The 24,496-nt window shown below is 35.9% G+C and overlaps 2 protein-coding genes across 3 annotated transcripts in view; both read right to left on the reverse strand.

Annotated features, from left to right (window-relative positions):
- Positions 1 to 5,970: 5,970 nt before the first annotated feature.
- LOC128228070 (hyaluronan mediated motility receptor-like) overlaps positions 5,971 to 24,496 on the reverse strand; it is a 32,136-nt gene continuing 13,610 nt past the window's right edge. Inside the window, exons 16-22 of one of the 2 annotated variants that reach the window (XM_052939154.1) lie at positions 24,240 to 24,353; positions 23,781 to 23,867; positions 22,411 to 22,536; positions 21,303 to 21,394; positions 18,590 to 18,723; positions 10,171 to 10,333; positions 5,971 to 6,948 (exon numbers count right to left, since the gene is read on the reverse strand). In XM_052939154.1, the coding sequence (XP_052795114.1) occupies positions 6,935 to 6,948; positions 10,171 to 10,333; positions 18,590 to 18,723; positions 21,303 to 21,394; positions 22,411 to 22,536; positions 23,781 to 23,867; positions 24,240 to 24,353 (730 nt within the window). In that variant the 3' untranslated portion in view covers positions 5,971 to 6,934. The remainder of the gene's footprint in view (positions 6,949 to 10,170; positions 10,334 to 18,589; positions 18,724 to 21,302; positions 21,395 to 22,410; positions 22,537 to 23,780; positions 23,868 to 24,239; positions 24,354 to 24,496) is intronic. The other variant, XM_052939155.1, reaches the window with a different exon arrangement.
- Positions 14,499 to 15,872, reverse strand: LOC128228076 (E3 SUMO-protein ligase ZBED1-like). The gene is made up of 3 exons (XM_052939162.1): positions 15,657 to 15,872; positions 15,110 to 15,353; positions 14,499 to 14,701 (listed from the first exon to the last, which is right to left on the reverse strand). The coding sequence occupies exons 1-3, from the start codon at positions 15,826 to 15,828 to the stop codon at positions 14,509 to 14,511; spliced, it is 609 nt and encodes a 202-aa protein (XP_052795122.1). The 5' UTR covers positions 15,829 to 15,872; the 3' UTR covers positions 14,499 to 14,508.

The following is a 24,496-nucleotide window of genomic DNA, read 5'->3' on the forward strand; positions in this document are numbered from 1 at the left end:
ATTCAGTAATCTTCTGTAGCCGTGTGGTTTCATGTCACCTTTTGAAACCCCCCATAGTTCAGCTATTTATTTGTTGTTTTTTATTCATATTTACCATAAATCATATACAAATACTTATATTAAAACCATCCTGAAAATGTATTAAAACAAGACAACTTCATCAAATTAAAATATTGTAACAGTTATATTTTCAATATAATATTATGGTGTTCATATATCGGGATTTATATTATACTCCACATGAAACATCAAACAATATAAAATATTCTATATATAACTAAGCATTTGGGACCTTATTATATATGCATAAACAAAAATTGATAATAAAAAAAATATACAGCCGTGTGCTGGGATCGAACTAACGTGGTATATTGTATGTCTCTTTTAAAACAATGTGTTAGAGATATTTTTATTCAAACCCTTGAAAGTAGGATCCATGACTCTTTAAGAGCAAGATTTTACAGTACTTTCGTTAATTTTAATTTCCAACCCTATTTGAACTATTGAATATTCCAAAATATAGAATAGCACTTAGTAAATTAAGAATGAGCGCACATAGATTGAATGTAGAAGTGGGTAGATGGAATAGAACTCCTTTGAATGAAAGGCTGTGCCCTATATGCAATGAACTTGAAGACGAGTTTCATTTTATTTTTGAATGCCAGATGTATGTTGAGATAAGAAATAATTACATACCGAGATATTATCGTCAACGACCCTCTATGTTAAAAGCTATCGAACTTTTACAGTCAGAAAATAAACAAATACTACGTAACGTATCCATCTTTGTGTACAAGGCTTTTGAATTGAGAAATCGAAATGCTCAAATGTTACACTTAGTGTTGTTCCCTTACCTGTCATATTGTAAATTGCACTTTTTTCATAATGTATAGTTTCAAAGAATTGAATATTTAAATGTACTTCGTTGATTATAATATGTTATTGCTTGTGAATGACATTAGCACTAACACCATCACGTAGAGATATCTACACAAGACAACTTATAGGAATATAGCTTAAACAGTATTAATTATTTTTATTTATTTTCTTTTTTTCTTTCTTTTTTCAGGCTTTCATTCATTTTTATAACTGATCGCCATGTATATATGCAGAATATTCAATTTATCAATGATCAAGGGTCATCTTTGACTTATATCATTGTCTTTATTATGTGAACTGTTTTATACGAAATAAACTTTGTTCTGTTGCTCTGTTCTGTTCTGTACTAAAATACATCTGCTTTTAGACAAGCTCGTTACCATTTAAGCTACTATTCCAGAAGAACAAGACTTATACTCCTGACAATGGTTTTATTTACCAAGCGCGAAAACCCCAAAGATAATTTAAGAATTCAGCTGTGAAATTATGCTTATAATTTTTTTAGATTGCCAGGATCAGGTCAATGTTGCTGAGTAATATTACAACACTCACTGATGATTCCATCGTAAGTTGATACGTCTGCTGATGACAAAAGCATGTCAAGAGATAAACAAGTTCCGAGTAATGAAGGTCTAATATCTTTGAAACTAATGTCATCAATCTGACTTTGTTTCGATCAATAATTTCTCTTTCAAAATGACTTTCTTCGGAGAATGTGCATCAAATATTTGATATGCATCGTTTAATTACAAACTGAAAGTTTCAGATAGAGAGATACTGCAAAATTTTCTTTTAACCCATCTCTTGACACTGCTATATGAATTCAAACTAGAGCTATCACAGAATGTGATTCATACCCCTTCAAGTGTTTGAATGCTAAATGATTTTAAAATCTGACCTTGTATGAAAAACTTTCACATTAAGGCTTACATAGCAAAAGTTCAGAAGGTTGCTGTGACCTTGACCTCGAAGGTAGTGATAGGGGTTTTGAGCGGGACACATTCTCATACTATGGTGGTCATTTATGGCAAATAATTTTAAAATCTGACATTGTATGACAAAAAATAGACTGCATACAAAACTACTATCAGTAAGGCTTATATAGCAAACAATTCAGAAGGTTGCTGTGACCTTGACCTTGAAGGAAGGGACCCCGGTCTAGTGCACAACACATCCTCATGCTCAGGCCAAATGATTTTAACATCTCACCATGAATGAGAAAGGTATGAACCGGACAAAAAAGGGATGGAGAAACCAAAGGAAGAAGGTAGGGACATAATCTTTTAAGCGACATTAATCCTGTGGTCACTTCTGCCTTATACCAGGGGTGGGGGTTGGAGGTATAATTATAGGACATTTTTCTCAAAAAGCCAGTTTATGATTGGTTCAAAGGTTGCATTTTGTCTTAGATTTCAGAATGCAACAAAATAACTACTTTAAGCTGTTGTTTGATAGGAACATGTTAAATAAAAAGCGTAATGTAGGCTCTTTAACTGGGGACATGCAAAATAAATATGATGCCCTTGCATGATATAGAGTGACCACAGATAAAGAACAATCAGTTTTAATCACTTTTAATGTGTCTGTTCAGTATTTTGCTAAACACCCCATGTTTATCATATTAAATCACAAATTATTTGTATGTGGGCAGTACTTTCACAGATTTATAAATAGTATATACTGAGGACACCGTATTTTCAAATTTGTATTGATCAATTATTTGAAACTGGCTGAAATGACATGTCATGGTAATAGTTCTCTTTTCTACAGTATGTCTTAAACGTTAAGAGTTTATATTTTTCAAAAGTGTATAAACCATAGGCCATTTATTTGTACAATATAAATTTACCTTATCTCTAAATGAAACAATACTTTATATTCCGAGGTGAGTGTAAAATGATGATTGCAAGTTGCAAGATTGAAATGGTTTCGATTTCTAGATATCGACAATGTCATAAAAAGAACAGAAATGTGTCATTGTTGAATCAATATCCGAGTCAAGAAATGTTATAAACTTTTATAATACGAGCTGTTGTAGGACAGCGCGCTCAACTATACGCTGATTTGTCTTAGAAATGAGTACAATAATGATGTAGTATGTGCCTGAGAAAAGCAATAAAGAAAGTCAAATTAAAAAGTTAACAAGAAATATCGCAATTAGACAAAACCAGTTTTAAATGATTGTCAGCAGAACCTCAGCCTTCGTTGTGAGATTCAGTTTCAACTGTTGTTTTTTTCTTTTAGTAAAAGTGACCTTGACCCTAGGAGACCCAAATGCAATCCCATGGTAGTTCTTCATAAACTCATTATATATACCAAGTTTGGTCGCTATATGAAAACCCCTAACTAAAGTTACTCAGTACCAACGTTTTTTCTAGTCTTTGTAAGAGTTATCTTGGTTCTAGGGCCCAAAATGCAATCCCATGAAAGGTCTCCATAAACACTTCCTATATATCAAGTTTGGTCACTATGTCAACCCGAACTTCAATAATTCAGTGCTTACCATTTTTAGTAACAGTGACCTTGAACCTAGGGGTCCCAAACGCATAAACTCTTCCTATATACCAAGTTTGGTCATTTGATTTGAGATCTGTTAAAAACCAAAGTTGCCCAAAAACTGGCTATTACAGTCATTGCCGGGAAAGAAGGTGCTGTCAAGGTGATTGCTGGCTGTTGCAGTCACTGGCCTGGAAGCAGAGTGATGTCAAGGTGATCACTGGCTGTTATAGTCACTGGCCTGGAAGCAGAGTGCTGTCAAAGTGATCACTGGCTGTTACAGTCACTGGCCTGGAAGCAGAGTGCTGTCAAGGTGATCACTGGCTGTAACAGTCATTGACCTGAAAGCAGAGTGCTGTCAAAGTGATCACTGGCTGTTACAGTCACTGGCCTGGAAGCTGAGTGCTATCAAACTGATCACTGGCTGTTACAGCCACTGGCCTGGAAGCAGAGTGATGTCAAGGTGATCACTGGCTGTTACAGTCACTGGCCTGGCAGCTGAGTGCTATCAAACTGATCACTGGCTGTTACAGTCACTGGCCTGGAAGCAGAGTGATGGCAAGGTGATCCCTGGCTTTTACAGTCACTAGCCTGGAAGAAGAGTGTTATCAAGTTGATCACTGGCTGTTACAGTCACTGGTCTACTTAAAACTAAAGTGATTTTTGATAAGTGACAATACTCTGTATAAACTGTGGACTGTGAAAAAAGCGATGATACAAATATATAAATATCACAAAGGGCAGGCAGGTGTTATTTAAAATGCACTCTCACAGATACACTGTTTTTACAACTTTTTATTTTTTGTCTTGGAAAGAGCAAATTTTTGCATCGATATCTGCAAACCTATGATAAAAGATTGCTGAAAAATGGCTCGTTCCATGACAAAAAATTAAAAAAAATGTCAAAACATTCAATCTGTGAGAGTGCAGCTTTAAGAGTTCACAAAACCAGGTGTTCAGAGCTCTTTTTATTCTGACCTTCACTTATAAAAAATGAACACGGTGTTCAGCTTACGTTAGTTGATAACTTATTTAAACTACAAAGTGGAGAAGCAAAATATTGATATATGATTATACACACCTGTCTAAATTAAGAATATATTTAGATTGAATATCAGTCCAGTGACTGATAGATATCTTAAATGATATCTGTGAGATTTTGTGCCTATTTTGTAAGCAATATAATTTCAGTCCGATTTGTATCCAATAGACGGAGCATTAAAAAAGGTGTGATATTGTTTTTTTAATGTTTCAAGAGCAGCTAGATATGATATTTGATATATGTCAGATATCAGTCCAAACTGTAGCTGACATAATATCGGCCTAACTTGTATCCGACGGGCAAAAAAAGTTATGCCCGATATCGTTCCAAATATATATCTGACATATAAATAATATCTATCTCGATATGATTTTGCTGACTGGGATGCATGTATTGTCACTTAAATGGTAACAAGTTATGGCCAAGGTTAAAAAATTGCCCTCGAAAATCGATGATGTTGTTGACGAGACCAAGGCTATCACAATATCACGACATCTTTCTTCAAAACAACAGGCAAGCTGAAAATTATTCCTTAACTCCCATATCCAACTTTTTGTTCATGCCAAATGTACCATCAGTCATCATTGGATTTCACCAAAATAACCACATGGTTTATATCACGAAATTCCGATGGGAATTTAAAACAATTTCTAACATAATAAATATTGGGCATTTTTGCGATAAAAATCTGTTATGGTTAGAAAATATCATCTATATCTGGTATACATGATCATCCACTTATTGAGAGTGACATTTGTGCTAAATACAATTGTTCAATCTCCAGGAATGCCTTAGAAGCTGTTACTCCTAATAAATGAGTCACTTTCATTTTAGAACATTTCCAATAAACACCCCAATAGGGCAGCCTCATGAACTCTGACTCTCAGAGGGTAACACACATGGAATTGCTGTGAGGAATAACTGGTACATTATAATATCACCTAATATTATTGGGAATTCTAGTGAAGTATACTTCAGAAACCGGAGCACCACTAATGGATGTCAAATTGTCAATACTTGTTTGTTTTTCTGTGTTGATCAAGGGGAAGAAATTGGCAATTCTGTGTTGATCAAGGGGAAGAAATTGGCAACTGTTCCAGCCAGATTTGCTACCCATAAGATGTGAAAAACTGTCCAAGTGAACATTCGTACTAAGTTTCATATTCATATTATTTTTGTACCAAGTTTTATGTTACCAAGAGAAAAGCAATTCTTTTAACGTATTTCAAGTCAATGCCAACATTTGGAAAATATAAAAGCCGATGGGCTTCCTTAGCGAACACGTTCTCAGTACGACTTGGGAGGTATGAATTAGGAGGTATTCTATAACCAACATAATTTAATACCCTGTCAAATGTATGTCAGCTTATTGTAAACAAGACAAGTGACAGACTGTATCATTTGTTGAGCAATTTGAGATTGACTCATTGTTTCTGGGATAAGCTGAATTCCCATCGGATATAAGGAAAACCGTTTTTTGTTTTCTACCTTGTGTTGTTACAACACCTCAGTGTTTCTTTTCAATTTCCTTTCAAAGTCAGACAAAAAACGTATCAATTGTGTACAATTTATTGCCCAATTTTCAAGTTGTTACAATTGTTTGTATTCACATAATTCACAAATAAATGACAAGTCCCTGGTACATAAAGACAGCAAGATCAGATTTAGCATTACAGAAGAGATAAAACAACTGCATGAAAACAAAACAGTAGGAAGTAAGTTTAACATACATTGACATATAAGAGTTATCAATTTGATAAGATATTGCATAATTATCATCATGTGTCCTTGTGTTATTAAAAAAAGTGGATTAAAACAGTTTGTTAAAGGTTCAACATAAAAAGACATATTATGCATCATATAAAGAATTTTATACATCATTCTAAAATTCCTAAACCAACATGACTATGCTAAAATACAAATGTGTACAAAAACACACATTACATAAGAAAGACAACAGCACAAAGTACATAGATACACACCGATAGGATGGTGACAATTTTGAGAACCTTACAAACTTCCAACACTACACAATTACACTGATATGTTATAACATAATAAGAATAAATAACTGCAGTTGTTCTAATAAAATCATCTCTACTTTGATACAGCGTTTAAAGTGCCTAAATGGAGTTATTCATTTCTTACCATTATTTCTTTATTTCATTGTTGATACAGATTGATATGTATATACATTGAAAGTCACAATGTTCTAACTATTCATCTATTTTTGAACACAACAGGTATGAGACCCAAATTCTTTGTGCCTGGTATGGTTAACAAGTGTTTTTTCTGCACTTCTTAACGTTTTCAATATTTTTCAGCATTTTTAACATACCTCTTGCAAAATTTTACAATAATTTCAGATCTTTTTCCATACATTTTGTATCATATCTGCATGTTTTAAGGTAATTTTTAAACATTTCCCTAATCACTAAGTAAGACCAAACTATTATACAGATATTTACATCGTCGACAGCCTTCATGTCAGCTGTTATTTCCCTGAAGTCTGTCGCTTCATTTTCTGTTCACTGAAAAACAGGAAGTACAAAAATGATGAATAACCAAAACCCGATTGACTGTCTTTAGGCAGTATTACAATTATCTTTAGCAAGAGAGACCCATTTAGCACTAAAATTGACAGAAACAAGTCAGTTTATCAATGTCAACATTGCTCCATGAAAGAGTCGCAACACAATTCAATTTATAAAGATTAAAATACCTAGAATAGCTAATCAATAGTATTTCTCCCTAAGGTTTAGAGACCAATTATATAACATACATATTTATATAAATCAAACTTTGACATAACCCACTCGACCATTGACCAAGTCAATCGACCAAGTCAAGTTTTTCCCCCCAGAAAAATAGGACAATTATTTAATCGGAAATTTGTATCGTTATCTTAATCTGTTTCAAAAGTCTAGACACTTGTTGAAATCGGTATAGCTGATGCCAATCAGAACATCTCGGCCAATATCAAACAATTATGACCTTGGCAATAATACGAGTCTTTATAAATGATCCATCATGGTTGCTTCTATATTGAAATTGTGTTATGTGTATTCATCCGTCAAGGGTTGTATTAAAACATAATGAACATATAGCGAAGAGTATCAAACTGTTTTCCTTAAATTTGAATCTTATTTTAAGTTTATCCTTAGCGTAATTTGGGGGCATGATGGTGAACAAGCGTGCTAAGTTTCAAAGCCAGATGTCAATGGACTTTGAAAATATTTGAGGCCGTACGCAAACTTTAACGTAAATTCTAATTTGAAAAAGGGGCATAATTTGGTTAAAATGCTTGATAAAGTTATCTCCTCCTGTGTGCAGGTTTGGGGCATGATGGTGAACAAGCGTGCTAAGTTTCAAAGCCAGATGTCAATGGACTTTGAAAATATTTGAGGTGGTACGCAAACTTTAACGTAAATTCTAAGTCGAAAAAGGGGCATAATTTGGTTAAAATGCTTGATGAAGTTACCTCCTCCTGTGTACAGGTTGGGGGCATGATGGTGAACAAGTGTGCAAAGTTTCAAAGCCATATGTCAATGGACTTTGAAAATATTTGAGGTGGTAAAAAACTCTTACAAAAACTTTAACATAAGTGGTTACGCCGACGCCGACGCTCGGGTGACTAGGATAGCTCTCCTTATTTTTCGAATAGTCGAGCTAAAAATGACTGAAGACAATCACATATATATATTTTCCTTACATACTTTGAATGTCAGTACACCTTCAAAGTGCATTAGCACTTTTCTCAGATTAATGACCTAGACGTTTCCCCAAAAGGCCATTCATCCAACACCTTCTATCTTAGAAATCTTTCTATCTTCTATTTGAGACGGGATGCACAAGATCAACAACTTTATTAATTCATTTATCTTGCAATTCTTTGTGTGATGTTTGTGATATATTCATCAGGGACAACTCTGCCACTCAACAGTGCTTTCTTTACCATTTAGAGATGGGAACAGGGCATTTCTGCGTTGGAAAACATGTCTTTTGGACTGAAATTGGGAATTCTAATTTTGCCTAAAAATGAACAAGAGTGCTTTAAAAAACAGACAGTATAGATAAAAAAATGAGATAAAGTTTGCATCAACTTTTCCGTACAATACTATTTTTTTCAAATCATAAAATTGGGAATTTTATTTTCACTTTTGGGAAAAAAAGAATATGTTTTAGCATTTGGAATTGCAGTGTTCGAAATTCGCGGTAGCCAGATAGCCCGAGGCTACCAAATTTCAGCTGGGGCTACCGATTTTCCACAGAAACTAGCCCGACCGGGCTACCGTTTTTTCCTCATGTGATTAAAAAAAACACATGCCAATTAAACGCGAAACACATCGTATACGCAAAAGCTTATTATTCAAGAATGCTTCCTTCAAGGTGACTGGAGCGACTAAGTCGCCTTGACAACGGTGAGGTCGGATTCGCCGAAATTTACGATGATCAAAAAGCTAATTGCTCTGCTATTCAGGGCTAAAGCCATGTGCTGAATGTTTGTTTATTTAATCAATGAATATAAACACATGTCAAAATTAATTAACGCCCGAAGTGACAAGTAATTATCGATCAGTTTCTAACCAGTAAGTGTGTCTATTTATAGCAGCAGTCAAACTCTACGACGTCAATAACTCCACCAATTATGTAAATAAACGGATAACATCGGCAGTTTCGACAACTACGAGGGCTATGCAAATCAATAATGCTAAAATAGCAATATCAACATTGATACATTTTATTTATTTCGTTTAAATATATTTTATTTATTAGCTAAAATAAAAGGAAGGATATTTGAGTTTTTAATGCGAACAGAATATAACCATTCTACAAACATCGTCTTAAATGCGCAGAAAACAGGTGCCCGTTTACTTCTTGACAAATTTAATCAAAGTGAAAGGAGAACTGTCGGATATAGTTAACTCGTTGTCAGTGTACAGTACAGTAAAGTTCTATTTTATACCTTTGAATTGCTTTGCCATTTATTTTAAAGAACAATTATAGTAATATTGGCAATATAAACATCGATATATTTTTGTTGTTTCTTCCGAAACTTGAAAGTGAAACTGAAAGTTGGAAAGAGAAAAATGTCATTGCACAATCGCTGGTGGATTTCGGATTTTACAAGGATGCATTGGATAACGGAACTTAAAGTACATGCATAATTCTTTCCATTAAATAAAATGATATGTTCAGAATTTTTTTTCTCTTTTTATCACCTTTTTGAAAACTTTATTAGTTACTGAACTTTTGATGACAACACTTATTATGTATGATTATAATGTATTATTGACGCATTGTTCAGATTGGGGAACATTTATTGAAACTGTATGAATGTGCTTGATTAGATGATCAGAATCGCTGTGGAATCGTATTTAAAATTCCAAAAATTATTACGAACAAGTGATACTTTATAGTATTTAAGTTTGGGCTAGTGAAATTGGTTTATGGCTAGTAAAATTTCCTATCTGGTAGCCCTAATGGGCTAGTGGAATTTCGTACACTGGAATTGGGCCAAATTTTAGCACCAAAATTGTTGAAAAAAAAAAAAGACTGCTTGAAATAAAAAAAGACTTAATAATATCTATGCAAAAAATGTTTCATGTAAGACAATAAAACTTTCAGATAATCATTTAACACTTAATATATTTCTGGTATGCATCAAACTATACCAATACACCTGGCTTTGTTCCACCTTAGCCTCCAACCCATGTTAACCTGAATCAATCATTAGAGCAATGAAGTCTAACCTTCTCGCAAGGGGGATTTTCCTGTGGGTGCTGGTCCTGTGATGTTCTCCTTCCCATGTTGGAAGGCCTTTTCTGGAGCAAACCTCCGTGGGACAGTCTTCTCCTCCAGCTTCCGAATGTGACGCTTCTGTTTCTCCACCTGCTCTTTCAGGGAAAAGTTCTCCTAAAAATAGATGAATTAGAGATGTTATTTATCTACGTTGATTTTGAATTAGCTTTCAACACATGAAAAAATAGCTGCTATATAAGAAAGCAGTAAAAATCATGAAAATCTTCTACAGTTTAAAAAAGCATCTACAGAAGGCTTCAGGCACACCTGTTAGATTTCATGTTTAATATGCTTGTTTGTATCATTCAGACTGCTGACATTCAGTCCCATTTGACTTTCAGTCAAATCTCTTGGCACAACATTTCACAAGATCAATGGTTATATTATGAACAGATACTAAGCTATTTAGCAAGGAATTCACAAGATCCATGACTGTATCATGAACAGATACCCACCCATTTAGACAACAATTCACAAGCTCCATGCCTATATCATGAACAGATACCCACCCATTTGTCAACAATTTACAAGATCCATGGCTATATCATGAATAAATAACAACCAATTTAGCCTACAATTCACAAGATCCATAGCTATATCATGAACAGATACCCACCCATTTATTCAACAATTTACAAGAACCATGACTGTATCATGAACAGATACCCACCCATTTAGACAACAATTCACAAGCTCCATGCCTATATCATGAACAGATACCCACCCATTTGTCAACAATTTACAAGATCCATGGCTATATCATGAATAAATAACAACCAATTTAGCCTACAATTCACAAGATCCATAGCTATATCATGAACAGATACCCACCCATTTATTCAACAATTTACAAGAACCATGACTGTATCATGAACAGATACCCACCCATTTAGACAACAATTCACAAGATCCATGCCTATATCATGAACAGATACCCACCCATTTAGACAACAATTCACAAGCTCCATGCCTATATCATGAACAGATACCCACCCATTTTAACAACAAATCACAAGCTCCATGCCTATATCATGAACAGATAACCATCCATTTAGTCAACAATTTACAAGATCCATGGCTATGCCATGAAGAATAGCCACCAATTAAGCCTAACATTCACAAGATCCATGCCTATATCATGAACAGATACACACCCATTATGACAACAAATCACAAGATCCATGCCTATATCATGAACAGATACACACCCATTATGACAACAAATCACAAGATCCATGCCTATATCATGAACAGATACAAACCCATTATGACAACAAATCACAAGCTCCATGCCTATATCATGAACAGATAACCACCCATTATGACAACAAATCACAAGATCCATGCCTATATCATGAACAGATACAAACCCATTATGACAACAAATCACAAGCTCCATGCCTATATCATGAACAGATACAAACCCATTATGACAACAAATCACAAGCTCCATGCCTATATCATGAACAGATAACCACCCATTTAGTCAACAATTTACAAGATCCATGGCTATGCCATGAAGAATAGCCACCAATTAAGCCTAACATTCACAAGATCCATGCCTATATCATGAACAGATACACACCCATTTCATCAACAATTCATAAGATCCATGGCTTTATCGTTAACAGATACTGACCCATTTAGTAAACAATTCACAAGATCCATGGCTATCTAATATCAAAGAGATACCCACCCATTCAGTTAACAATTCACAAGAACCATGACAATTTCATGAACTGATACCCACCCATTTAGCAAAACTTTTACAAGATCCATGGCTATATCATGAACAGATTCCAGTCTATGAAGCAACCAATTCACAAGATTCATACATATATGTATCATGAAAAGACACCTACCCATTACACCAATTATCCACAAAATCCATGGCTATATATCATGAACGGATACCCACACATTAAGCAAACAATTAACAAATCCATGGCTATATTATGAACAGATACCCATCCATGAAGCCAACAATTCACAAGATCCATGTATATATAATGAACAGATACATACCCATTCAGCCAACAATTCACAAGCTCTTTGGCTATATCATTAATAGATACCCGCCCATTAAGCAAACAATTCACAAGATCCATGTATATATAATGAACAGATTCATACCCATTTAGCCAACAATTGACAAGCTCAATGGCTATATCATTTATAGGTACCGGCCCATTTAGGCAACAATTCACAAGCTCAATGGCTATATCATTTATAGGTACCGGCCCATTTAGGCAACAATTCATAAGATCCATGGCTATATCATTTATAGATACCGGCCCATTTAGGCAACAATTCACAAGCTCAATGGCTATATCATTTATAGGTACCGGCCCATTTAGGCAACAATTCACAAGCTCAATGGCTATATCATTTATAGGTACAGGCCCATTTAGGCAACAATTCATAAGATCCATGGCTATATCATTTATAGATACCGGCCCATTTAGGCAACAATTCACAAGCTCAATGGCTATATCATTTATAGATACCCACCCATTTAGTCAACAATTCACAAGATCCATGTATATATAATGAACAGATTCATACCCATGTAGCCAACAATTCATAAGATCCATGGCTATATCATTAATAGGTACTGGCCCATTTAAGCAACAATTCACAAGCTCAATGGCTATATCATTTATAGATACTAGTGATGGGCAATCGGTTGAATTTTACAATCGATTATCGGTTACAATCGGAAACCATCAACCGATTAGACATCGGCTATAATCGGATATTATAGAGCAGTGGTTTTTAGTAATATACTTGAAGTAAATGGGTATCTCTTTGTCTATGTACGCTGAATTTTATGTATAATTCAAAGAATAGAAATAACATATTTATTTTTCATGATATAGCACTTAAAATCATAAAACAGAAACAAAACTATTTTCTAAATAAAAAGCATAAACAACAAACTGAAATGTTCACATCAGAAAGTCACATGTATGAATCTACCAGTATGACTCTAAGTTTTTGTTTAGAAATATTGTCTGGTCAATGAGATCTGGATTCATCCTACATCTCTTCTTGCTAACCACCTGCCCAGCTAGGCTGAAAACTCGCTCACTAGATACAGATGAAGCCTGGCAACATAGGTACTTTTTGGCCAACTTAGACAATCTTGGGAATGATTCTTCATGATCCCTCCACCACCCCAGGACTGTTTGTCCGGGGTCCACTTTGGTGCCTAAGTATCTGGAGACCTCCGCTTCAACAAGATCAGTTGGATCCTCATTTGTTACCCCTGTGCACACAACATCATCTAACCAGTCCTCTGTGTCAGCAGCCTTTGCTTTTTTTGGAACACTTGGATGACCTAATGCTTGAGGATCTGGTTTACTTTCACTCCCTTTGGCCAGATCAGGCATCTGTGGCAATACAGGTTCATTGTTGTTCACCTCTTCTGGCATTTTCTGTTTGAATGATACAGAAGTAGTGAGTGCTAATTTCATTAACAAATCATGAGCTTCAGCTTTCATAGTGGGCATGAAGTCAAAGTTCTTGCGATATGGATTTAACGCACATGCTGCTAAAGACACATCTTCAGTTTCTGTTCTTTTGTCAAGTTCCTCCCTCATTCTGCTCTTAACAGCTCTTATCACTGGGGGATCATCCTCATTGGCTGCAACTTCTTTTGAGAGTTTGATCACCACTGGCAATACTTTGTGCATAGTAGGGATTTTCTCAGCACAAAGAATTTCTGTTGCACATTGGAATGGCTCTAGAACAGAGACCAACTTCTCTACTATAGCATGCTCCTCAAAGTTATATGCATTGTTCTTAATAGCTGTGACAGCTGCTTTGGTGATAGTGTTTTCACTTGTAGTAACAAGTGAAATCACAGCTGGGGTTAACTCACACAGACGCTTTAGCATTGCTAATGTACTATTCCACCTGGTGGGAACGTCCATTATAAGCTTATGGCTGGCAACATCTTCTGATAGCAGTAGTTTTTGTTTTTTGAGCAGCTCGCCACTAACACTTGGTGATGAATGAAAGAAAGTTACCAACTTTCGTCCTTTGCCCAGAACTTTTGCCACCTCTGAAACTGACAATGCATGTTTCACAACAAGATTTAACCTGTGGCCAAAACAACCAAACCGTGTCCAATTAAGAAGTTCAAAAGCCTTGCGCTCATTAGCTGCATTATCAGTAGTGGCTATTGGAGTTTTCAAGTTCCATTCAGCCTGCGTTTTTTTCAGTGAGGTTGAAATATTCTGTGCTGTGTGACTGCCTTCAACTTTCATGGCCCCTAAAACTGCAGTCTAAAGGGTCCATGAATTGTCTATGAAATGGGCTGTTACTGTCTCATAGCTCTCATTTTTTAGACTGGTCCAACTGTCATGTGTGATAGAGACATTGTCACATGTCTCTAAGTCTGTCCGGACCTTGTCCTTCACCTCATCCTTTTTCTTTTCAAGCCTGCGAGTGATGTCACGTCTGGATGGTAATTTGTACCTGAAACATATGAAATACCTCTTAATTAAATAAAAAATATTGACAAATTGATAGTATGCGCCTTTTTTTACATAATTTTCACATACAGTATGACATAAATAATATTTTCTTGTAAACATTTTCTGCATAGAAGTATTCATAACCCATTAGGGATAAAAATATATCCGTTTCAGGTTTCATCATTTTCATTTCCTCTTAAATGTTTACTTTGAGTGATCAACTGTTCTTTATGCAAAAAATGTAGGTCTTTAAGGCCTTTAAAATTGACATTAACAAGCATTCAAGGAAAAATATAGGTTTTCAATAAAATGTCAAAGATATTTTCTGATCTACATACTTTAAGTCAAAGTGTAGACTGAAAAAAACATTGTTTTGACTTTGACTTTTAGTCTACTAGGCTTATCATACCTATTATCCAGAAGATCTACGAAGGTTTTGAAGTGTTTATTTTCGACAAGGCTGAGAGGTAACACTTTGCCAACAAGAAGCTTCAGCAATGCGTCATCTAAGATGGCCTGTCTATCAGAGTTGAGTCTTGGGGGCGCGAAACTCAACTTTGCCTGGACTGGTTGTTTTGTAGCTTTCTTCATTTCACCAGTAGAATCATGGGGGTGGTCATGTTGTAAGTGAAACTGGAAGTTTGTTGTATTGCCTGAAATTAAAAAAAATGTTCTGAAGCATCTTCTATTGTCAAAAACATCTAAACAAATAAGTTCTCATCATTTCAATAACATTGTCAAGTTCGTTTTCATATCAACAAAGTCACCTGAGCATTTTATTATTCTTATAAATATTACCAGGTAAAATTTATTTGCAAAAAGATTTCACATAATTTATTTGTTTAGTGATATTTTCGTATAAAAAAAAACCATAAATAAAATCATCATACTCTTAAGATGACTGTGTTTTAACATAAATCAATCCGAACAGCCCTGGCAACAATCGGTTACTGTACCTTTGTTTGCGTAAGCCTTTTTGCAAAGGCGACAATATGCCTTGCTCATGTCAAGGTTTTCTTTGGTTGGAGGTCCTGGTTTGATTATTTTGAACGCAAAGAAGAGCCAGACTTTGGATTTCGCTTTTCCACCCGGATAGTCGTACAGAACATCATCATTTTCGTCTGCCATTCTTACGAATTGTTCCCAAAGAAAAATGAGCGGAAACGTCGGCAAGATTAAATTCGTAAATGCGTACTGAGTAACCTCCCTTGTTAGATTCGTCAGATGTTCCGCGATAATCGATTATGAAAATTTACAATCGATTATCGCCGATTTTTAAGCTTTCCGATCAATTTTCGATTATAATCGATCATCGGCCCATCACTAATAGATACCGGCCCATTTAGGCAACAATTCACAAGCTCAATGGCTATATCATTAATAGATACCCGCCCATTTAGCAAACAATTCATAAGATCCATGGCTTGAACAGGACCAATAAGGAGTCACTGCTAGGGGGGCCTAGGGGCATGCCCCTCTGAAATCTTTTAAATTCCTCATGCTATTTAGTGCGTTTTTTAAGCATATTTTTATAATATGAAAACAACTTTGAAACTGTTAACAGTAAAAAAAACAATAGTCAGAATGATTCAAAAACGTTCATGCAACAAAAATGTAACAGTAGGTTAACTAACCATGCTAGTAATTCAATTAAAACAAGAGATGTTTGTCAAACATTATGCCCCCCCTGAGCGCCATGTTGTCAGGATTATATGGACAATTGAATGAAATATGCATGGACCGAAATGACAGCTGATTTGTTGCTGTTTTAAGATTATGACCGTTAGAGTGTGAGGATGAGGTGTGTTATGACCGTCATGACCTTTGACTCTATGAACTCAAAATCCAGAGTCATCAGCTGGTCACCAGAAACCTAAATGTCTAGTTTTAGGGCCATGGGTGCAGGCATTGTCAATCTATCACAAGACAAGTTTTTTTCGTTCAAGGTCACTGTGACCTTGACCTTTGACCCCTTAAATCATAAGGGGTCATCTACAAGTCAGATGCAACTCCAAGTCAAGTTTGAAGGCCATGGGTTCAGGCATTGTTGAGTTATCACTTGGACAACCTTTTACCATTCAAGATCACTGTGACCTTGACCTTTAGCTCTATGAATCCTAAAATCAATAAGGGTGATCTACTGGTCAGGCTTAACATCCATGTCAAATTTAATGATCATAGGTTCAGGCATTGTTGAGATATCAGTGGGGGAAGATTTGTTAACTTTTTTGCGTTAAAGGTTACTGTGACCTTGACCTTGGCCTGATGACCCCCAAAGTCGATAGGGGTCATCTACTGGGCAGGCCCAACCTTCATGTCAAGTTTGATGACCATAGGTCCAAGAATTGTTGAGTTTGCTTTCACTGTGACCTTGACCTTTGACCCCTAAAATCAATAGGGGTCATCTACTGGTCAGGCCCAACCTCCATGTCAAGTTTGAGGGCCATGGGTGCAGGCATTGTTGAGTTATCACTTGGACAACCTTTTATCATTCAAGGTCACTGTGACCTTAACCTTTGGCCCAATGACCCCTAAAATTAATAGGGACAATCTTCTGGCCAGGCTCAACCTCCAAATCAAGTTTGAGGGCCATGGGTGCAGCCATTGTCAAGTTATCACTCGGATAACCTTTTACCATTCCAGGTCACTGTGACCTTGACCTTTGGCCCAATGACCCCTTAAATCAATAGAGACCATCTTCTGGCCAGGCCCAACCTCCAAGTCAAGTTTGAGGGCCAGGGGTGCAGGCATTGTCGAGTTATCACTCGGACAACCTTTTACCATTCCAGGTCACTGTGACCTTGACCTTTGGCCAGATGACCCCCAAAAACCATAGGGGTCATCTCCTGGTCAGGCCAATTCTCCAAGTCAAGTTTGAGGGCCATGGGTACAGGCATTGTTGAGTTATCAATCGGACAACCTTTTACCATTCAAGGTCACTGTGACCTTGACCTTTGGCCTGATGACCCCCAAAAACAATAGGGGTCATCTACTGGTCAGGCCCAACCTCCATGTCAAGTTTGAGGGCCATGGGTGCAGGCATTGTTGAGTTATCACTCGGACAAGCTTTAAAATTATTTTACCATTAAAGGTCATCTACTGGTCAGGCCAAACCTTCATGTGAAGTTTGATGACCATACATCTAGGAATTGTTGAGTTATCACTCGGACAAGCTTTGGTCTACCGACGGACCGACCGACATGCCTGTGCAAAGCAATATACCCCTCTTCTTCGAAGGGGGGCATAAAAAATATGCTTAGTTCAAGAAAAGAACTGTTAGGAACATAAAGCACAAATTAAACATTGTAATTCTTACGCAAATTTGGTTGAAAATAATCGTTGATCTTTGGTTTCGACAATGTGTTCAACCAAGCAGCCAGAGGAGAAAGAGTTGACTGGGTAACGACAAAGTAATGTATAACAGTCACCTGCAGACTGCAGAATTGAAACCAGTCTCTTAATTTTAGCAAAAGACATGTAAATTACAAATACAAAAGACTTTACTGCAAATAAAAAAATTCCCACTGGAGAGATTTAAATGCAATGAAAATTTTCGATTTTTCTTGAATGAGAACCCTGGTCATGAACAGATACCAACCCATCTAACCAACAATTCACACAATCCCTGGCTATATCATGAACAGATACCAACTCACTAAGTACCAAAAAACACCAATTTTGCCGACAATTCACAAGATCAGGTGTTAGATCTTGAACAGATTCCAACCAATTAATCCAACAATTAACATGATCCATGGTTATATCATGAACGGATGCCCACCCAATTGACCAACAATTCACAAAATCCATGGTCATATCATGAATGGATACCAACCCATTTAGCCAACAATTCACAAAATCCATGACTGTATCATGAATCAACACCCACCTTTTTGAGAGTGCCGTTTTCGTCCTTGATCTTGACAATGTGTTTGATCTTCTGTTTCTGGTTCTGATGTCCCAGCAGTTGGGCGTAGTTCCGACCCAGCTTCTCTATCTCAGCTTGAACATCCTTGTTTTGACCTGAAATTTAACATTCATTATAACCACAATCAACACTAGTCTTATGCTTATAAATTATCTAAAAGCTGGCCTTAATCAGGCAGCTGAAACAAAAACATTGCAAGCAGATAGCAACGCTTGTCTGTCATTCTCCATTGACCAAGGGACATAAGTTAATTATTTTCAAAAAACATTATTACTCCTTGCTAAGCTGCAAGCATAATGCACATTGTCACTGGTACATATACTTGGTTTGATGTGAAGATGTCAGACTTTATTTTGCTATTGCCAATTTTGTACAGTTGAACACCGTTAATCCGAAATCGCAGGGACCAAACAAATTACTATTTGGAATAGCGGTGTTTTGGATTAACAATTTTCCGCAAATGGCAGCGTTCGCAAATTATAGATGACGTGAAATACTAAGTTGTGATGATTGCAATTTTGGTAACACGTTACTAATACGATACACAGGGGTCGACACTAACCATTTTCCCAAGGGATCCCGAAGGGACACCAACATCTGAAATCCGGTGTCCCTTCCTGAAATTAAGAGTCCCTTCCATTTTTTACATTTTTTTTCATTAATGAGCCTGTTTTAATATTAAATTGAACATACAAATCCAGTGCCTTTTACTTTTCAATTTGTAATTCAAGTATACATCATATTATACATGTTTTCAACAGCATACAATGACAAGTTAGTTATAGCACAATGTCACCCATGTGAACCTCTGGCAATGGCAGAGAGGAAGATTTGGGTCTTAAGTCGGTAGATTGGGTTCAAAAGTGGTAGAATGTCTAAGTCACACAATGGGTACAATGTAAACAAAAACTTGATGTTGTTACTATTTTTAGATTTTCGGAAAATACGCATTAAAAATGCCATGGTTCAGGGTCTTGTCAGATGTCATTGCTTTTGATTGAAAAACAGTAGGAATATTACATCTGGCTTGTGAATAAATCAGACTGCCCAACAAGTGTAGTGCATACTGGAAGAGCAGACAACTGGAAAATAGTGTATGTTTATTTTCGCTTCAAAATGTCATTATTTTTTAATCCATTGATTGAAGATAAATATTAAACTTTGGGAATTTTATTTCTATAATGTTTTGATCAAGGCATAAAACAAAGAATGCTGAATAGTAGGATGGCTTCCCAGTAAACAAGTTCCGTAGGATGCCCGTCTTTTGTGCCGTAAAAGTTACTGTAACAACTCGATGGTCGCATCATTAAGGCATCATAGTCAGCAGTTTTGGCATCTTTTTGGGCGGTTCTGACACATGAGCAAACTAGTTCACCATAATTATTGTACCGATTATAAAAGTCCGTCACCTCTGACACCATAATTATTGTACCGATTATTAAAGTCCGTCACCTCTGACCTTGTTGATAATGTAAACAACAAAGTGGAAGCGTTAACCCGCATGCGCACTGTGAAATGACCTGTTTATTTATAGATTCATGAAGTAATTATAGTGAAAAGGTCAGCCATACTTTCGCTTTAGTGTGTCCGACGTATTAATATTAATACCTTTTTTACATGCACTGTCAAGAAAGTTAGGGGGACCCAAATTTAGGTAATTAATTCATGAAACGCTATTTATTTATTGATATTTAGCTTATATCGGTCAAAATTTAAGTGTCCCGACGGAATACCGGACTTTGAAGTTCAGGTGTTCCTCCCGAAAAATTGGTGTCCTCGAGATCCCGGGACCCCGTTAGTGTCGAACACTGATACACTCGGTTTGAGTTATCTTTCGTATACAAAAACATTTGTTGATTTTGTGTTTAATAATTGACAAATAACAAAACATTTAAAACAAAATGACAGCACATGTATGCATTCGGATTGTTCGGTAATGGGTCGAGTGAGCAATCCAGGGATCAAATCAGATGAGACATTTTCGAATGATATTCAAATTGTGTTAACCAGCAATTATACACACACTACATTGATGAATAGCTCATTTTCTGACCTCGATGTTTGTAACATATGCATACTCAATGTCGCTAATTGTGCTCTATTGTCACCTCAAGCCGATGCCCGAGTGCATTTGAATTGATCGTAATAGCGATTATTTTGGAATAGGGATTTCGGTATGGAATAGGGATTTCGGTATAAAGACCAAAAATTTAGTAAAACAAAAAAGGAGTAAAATTGGGACCGAAAAATTATTTTGAAATAGCGATAATTTCGGATAAACGGTGTTTGGAATAACGGTGTTCAACTGTAGTTTTATCAACAATTAAAACATCAAGGCTAGGACTAAATAAATCCTTGAGCTCAAACTTTCTAGGATTTTATGAACCACTGTGAATGGCGTTGACCAATATCACATTAAAGGGACTAGACACCAGATGGTAAAAAAACCCTCTGTAAATTTTGAATTGGAAAAATACCAAATAACTGTGAAAGAAACATGTGTCGTAAGTGATGTGAAACATCGGTAAGTAAGATTCCATGCCTTGTACACATTGATATAATTTTTATGTATGTTTTTTACAATTTTCTTTTTTTCTTAATTTTATCATCTGGTGTCTAGCTAGTCCTTTTAAAACTGAATGTTTTAAAGATAGTCATTCTTAAGCACACATACCAAGCAGCATGTTTTTCTCAGCCTCGAAAGCATCCAACTGGTCCATGAAGGGTTCCACCTTGGCCTGTAGATCTTCATACAGCTGACGGTATCTTCAGAATAGGAAGTTTCATATACAATGGGGCTCTTTCTTTTTACAAATTTGTCATTTTACAATGGAACATGAGCTGTCACAGAGACAGCGCGCTTGATTATTCCGCCCCTTTTCGGTGTATGGATTGAATTTTTTTTGCGAAACATGCATGGATCACTGTTAGATTAGATTTCAATGCAACATGATGTGCTGAGATATTTACATAAATTGAATGGAAAATATTTGAGGTGGTACGCAAACTTTAACGTAAATTCTAAGTTGAAAAAGGGGCATAATTTTGTCAATATGCTTGTTAGAGTTACCTCCTCCTGTGTACAGGTTGGGGGCATAATGGTGAACAAGTGTGCAAAGTTTCAAAGCCAGATGTCAATGGACTTTGAAAATATTTGAGGCCGTACGCAAACTTTAACGTAAATTCTAAGTCGAAAAAGGGGCATAATTTGGTTAAAATGCTTGATGAAGTTACCTCCTCCTGTGTACAGGTTGGGGGCATGATGGTGAACAAGTGTGCAAAGTTTCAAAGCCATATGTCAATGGACTTTGAAAATATTTGAGGTGGTTCGCAAACTGTAACGTAAATTCTAAGTAAAAAAAGGGGCATAATTTTGTCAAAATGCTTGATAGAGTTACCTCCTCCTGTGTACAGGTTGGGGGGCATGATGGTGAACAAGTGTGCAAAGTTTCAAAGCCATATGTCAATGGACTTTGAAAATGTTGAGGTTGTACACAAACTCTTACAAAAACTTTAACATAAGTGGTTAAGCCGAAGCTGACGCTCGGGTGACTAGGATAGCTCTCCTTATTCTTCGAATAGTCGAGCTAAAAAAGTATTGCTATTAGATGGGTGTGTGGTTTTTGAAATTCAAAAATCTTCCGCACTCAGTTGTTTGTTGGCCCATTCCCAGACCTAATTTAACTATTGTTAATATTTACCAAAAAGGGCAGACTTACAATTCTGACTGGCCTTTACCTACCACCTACCCCTTTACCAAAATAAACAAGTACATAAATTACCTTGCCAGTTCCTGTTCTATCTCGTGCGTATTTGTTGCTCCTGTCACATGATCCCTTAGCTCAGTCAGCTGTTTTTCATATTCCTCTACCAGGGCAGACTTCTGAACCTCAACACCCTCCTTTTCACTGCAGTAAGAGATAGGTTTTTTCTCATTGTATGACAATTAGGTGTTTTTTGTTTAAACTGATACAAGTCATACTAGCATTGGGCATCATAAAACAGACATGTTACAATCTTTAAAGTCGTACTGAAACAAATGTGTAAATAAAATTGACTGCTTGTCTAGTTTTAATATTTCCATCCTAAAATGGTTAATTGTTTTGCGCAGTTAATAAAAGACACAGCAGTTTAATTGCATTTCATTTTTCTTTGTCGGCAACCACAATAAAAAAAATGCTATATTTCTCTGGAGTGGACAATTGTACCCAACTTGCTTCCATTTCTGCATTTCATATGACATGCTGGAAAATGTTTTACTTAACAATAATGAGTTAATTGTATCTATTATTATGTAGATACATTTTGTGTAAAACATACAAATTGTGAATTTAAACAACATTTTTTTCTTTTTTTTTTTACAAGAATCACACAGAAAGCATGCAATAAATGGTACATAATCTCTACTCAGTGTTAGCGAGGGATACAACTAGTTAGCAGGGAATAACTGAAGGCTCTGGTCAGGTTGTTTCCCATTGTAACAAATCATGTGTTTCTATGATAATTTACCGATATCACAAGGAACGGTAGATATATCATTTTATTAAGAATTATTTCTCTTTCACACAGCAATAAAAGAACCTTCTTACTCACTTTGGAACTTGAAAGGAATTTGAAGGCAAACCAAAATACTGACATAATTATGTGTATTAGACCCCCCAACAATAAAAAAAAAAGATGTTTGTTTCCACTAACAACTAATAAAAAATAGGGTCTGTAGGCGGGCGAAACTTTTTTCTATTTTATTTTTTGAAACACCTTGATTTCTGTACCAAGTCAATCTCAGGGTATATCGCTATTGTAGAAAGTTTTAAATACAAAATGGTCAAATTTTAACATGTTCACTCATTAGTCATTAGTGAATATATTGTAGGAAATTAGGAAAAAAATCCACACTACAACAAAAAAGTGTAGGGTCGGTAGGAAAAAATAGTGGGAACAAACACATTTTTTTTAAGCCTAAGCAAAGTGAAGCCTTTAAGCAAGGGGAAACATACTAACCAAAATCTATCACACGCTTTAAACCATAGGGGAAATGGCATGCATTTAAAACCTTAGTTCTTTTATTTACAAAAGAAAACTCGAATTCCCTATCTTATCAAATTACGTGAAGTATTTGATGGGAAACAAGCTGGGCACCAGAATGTCTCACCCGGAGTTAGCGTTGTCTATCTCGTCAAAGATCTGGTACCCGGTGTGGGTGACACAGATCATCTTCTCATACAGGTAACCATTGTATCTGACAGATGCATACATATCACAATACAATAACAATCAATATTGAGCAGGTTTTGAACACAACAAATTATGAATAAAATAAAAAGTAACAAACAGTATGTGTTTTGAACTTCCACCAATAGAAACTATTACAAAAACAAACGAATAACAACTAGATATCCATTAAATTAATATAGAGTTTGAAAAACCACCAGCCAAGGCTTGTAAAGAAATGGCCAAATTTACTATGATAAAAAACTACAAGTATGGAAAATGAGATGGCTGTGGGTTTGTTATTTTTTTGCGAAGTTTGTAATTTGCCCTTCATTTCATTTAATACCAGGGTAATTCTAATGGCCTTTTCCTGGTATTATTCTGTCATCACTCAACCTACCTCTTCAGTATGTCAATGCGTTCACAGTAGTCCACAGCCTCGCGGGCGGCCATTGTGATCTCTGCATCAAGCTCTTCCACACGCAGCTGAAGCTCATCAACTTCTTCACTCTTCCTATAATGTACAAGATGGCAGCTGTTTAAATTACATGTAATATACCACTCAAAACGGGTATTAAAAAATAACTACAGCTTATAACTAAGACTTAAAAATATTATTAACATTAACATTGTAGTAAATTTTGTTTGAATGACCAA

This window comes from Mya arenaria, chromosome 3 (assembly GCF_026914265.1).
Source record: "Mya arenaria isolate MELC-2E11 chromosome 3, ASM2691426v1".
NCBI classification, from domain to species: Eukaryota; Metazoa; Mollusca; class Bivalvia; order Myida; family Myidae; genus Mya; species Mya arenaria.

Coding starts and splice junctions, on each gene's coding strand:
- LOC128228076 (XM_052939162.1), bottom strand. CDS start 15,828: ATGGCAGACGAAAATGATGATGTTCTGTACGACTATCCGGGTGGAAAA. Junction 15,354..15,656: donor AAAGGCTTACGCAAACAAAG/GTACAGTAACCG, acceptor TTTTAATTTCAG/GCAATACAACAAACTTCCAG. Junction 14,702..15,109: donor GTAGATCTTCTGGATAATAG/GTATGATAAGCC, acceptor CATATGTTTCAG/GTACAAATTACCATCCAGAC.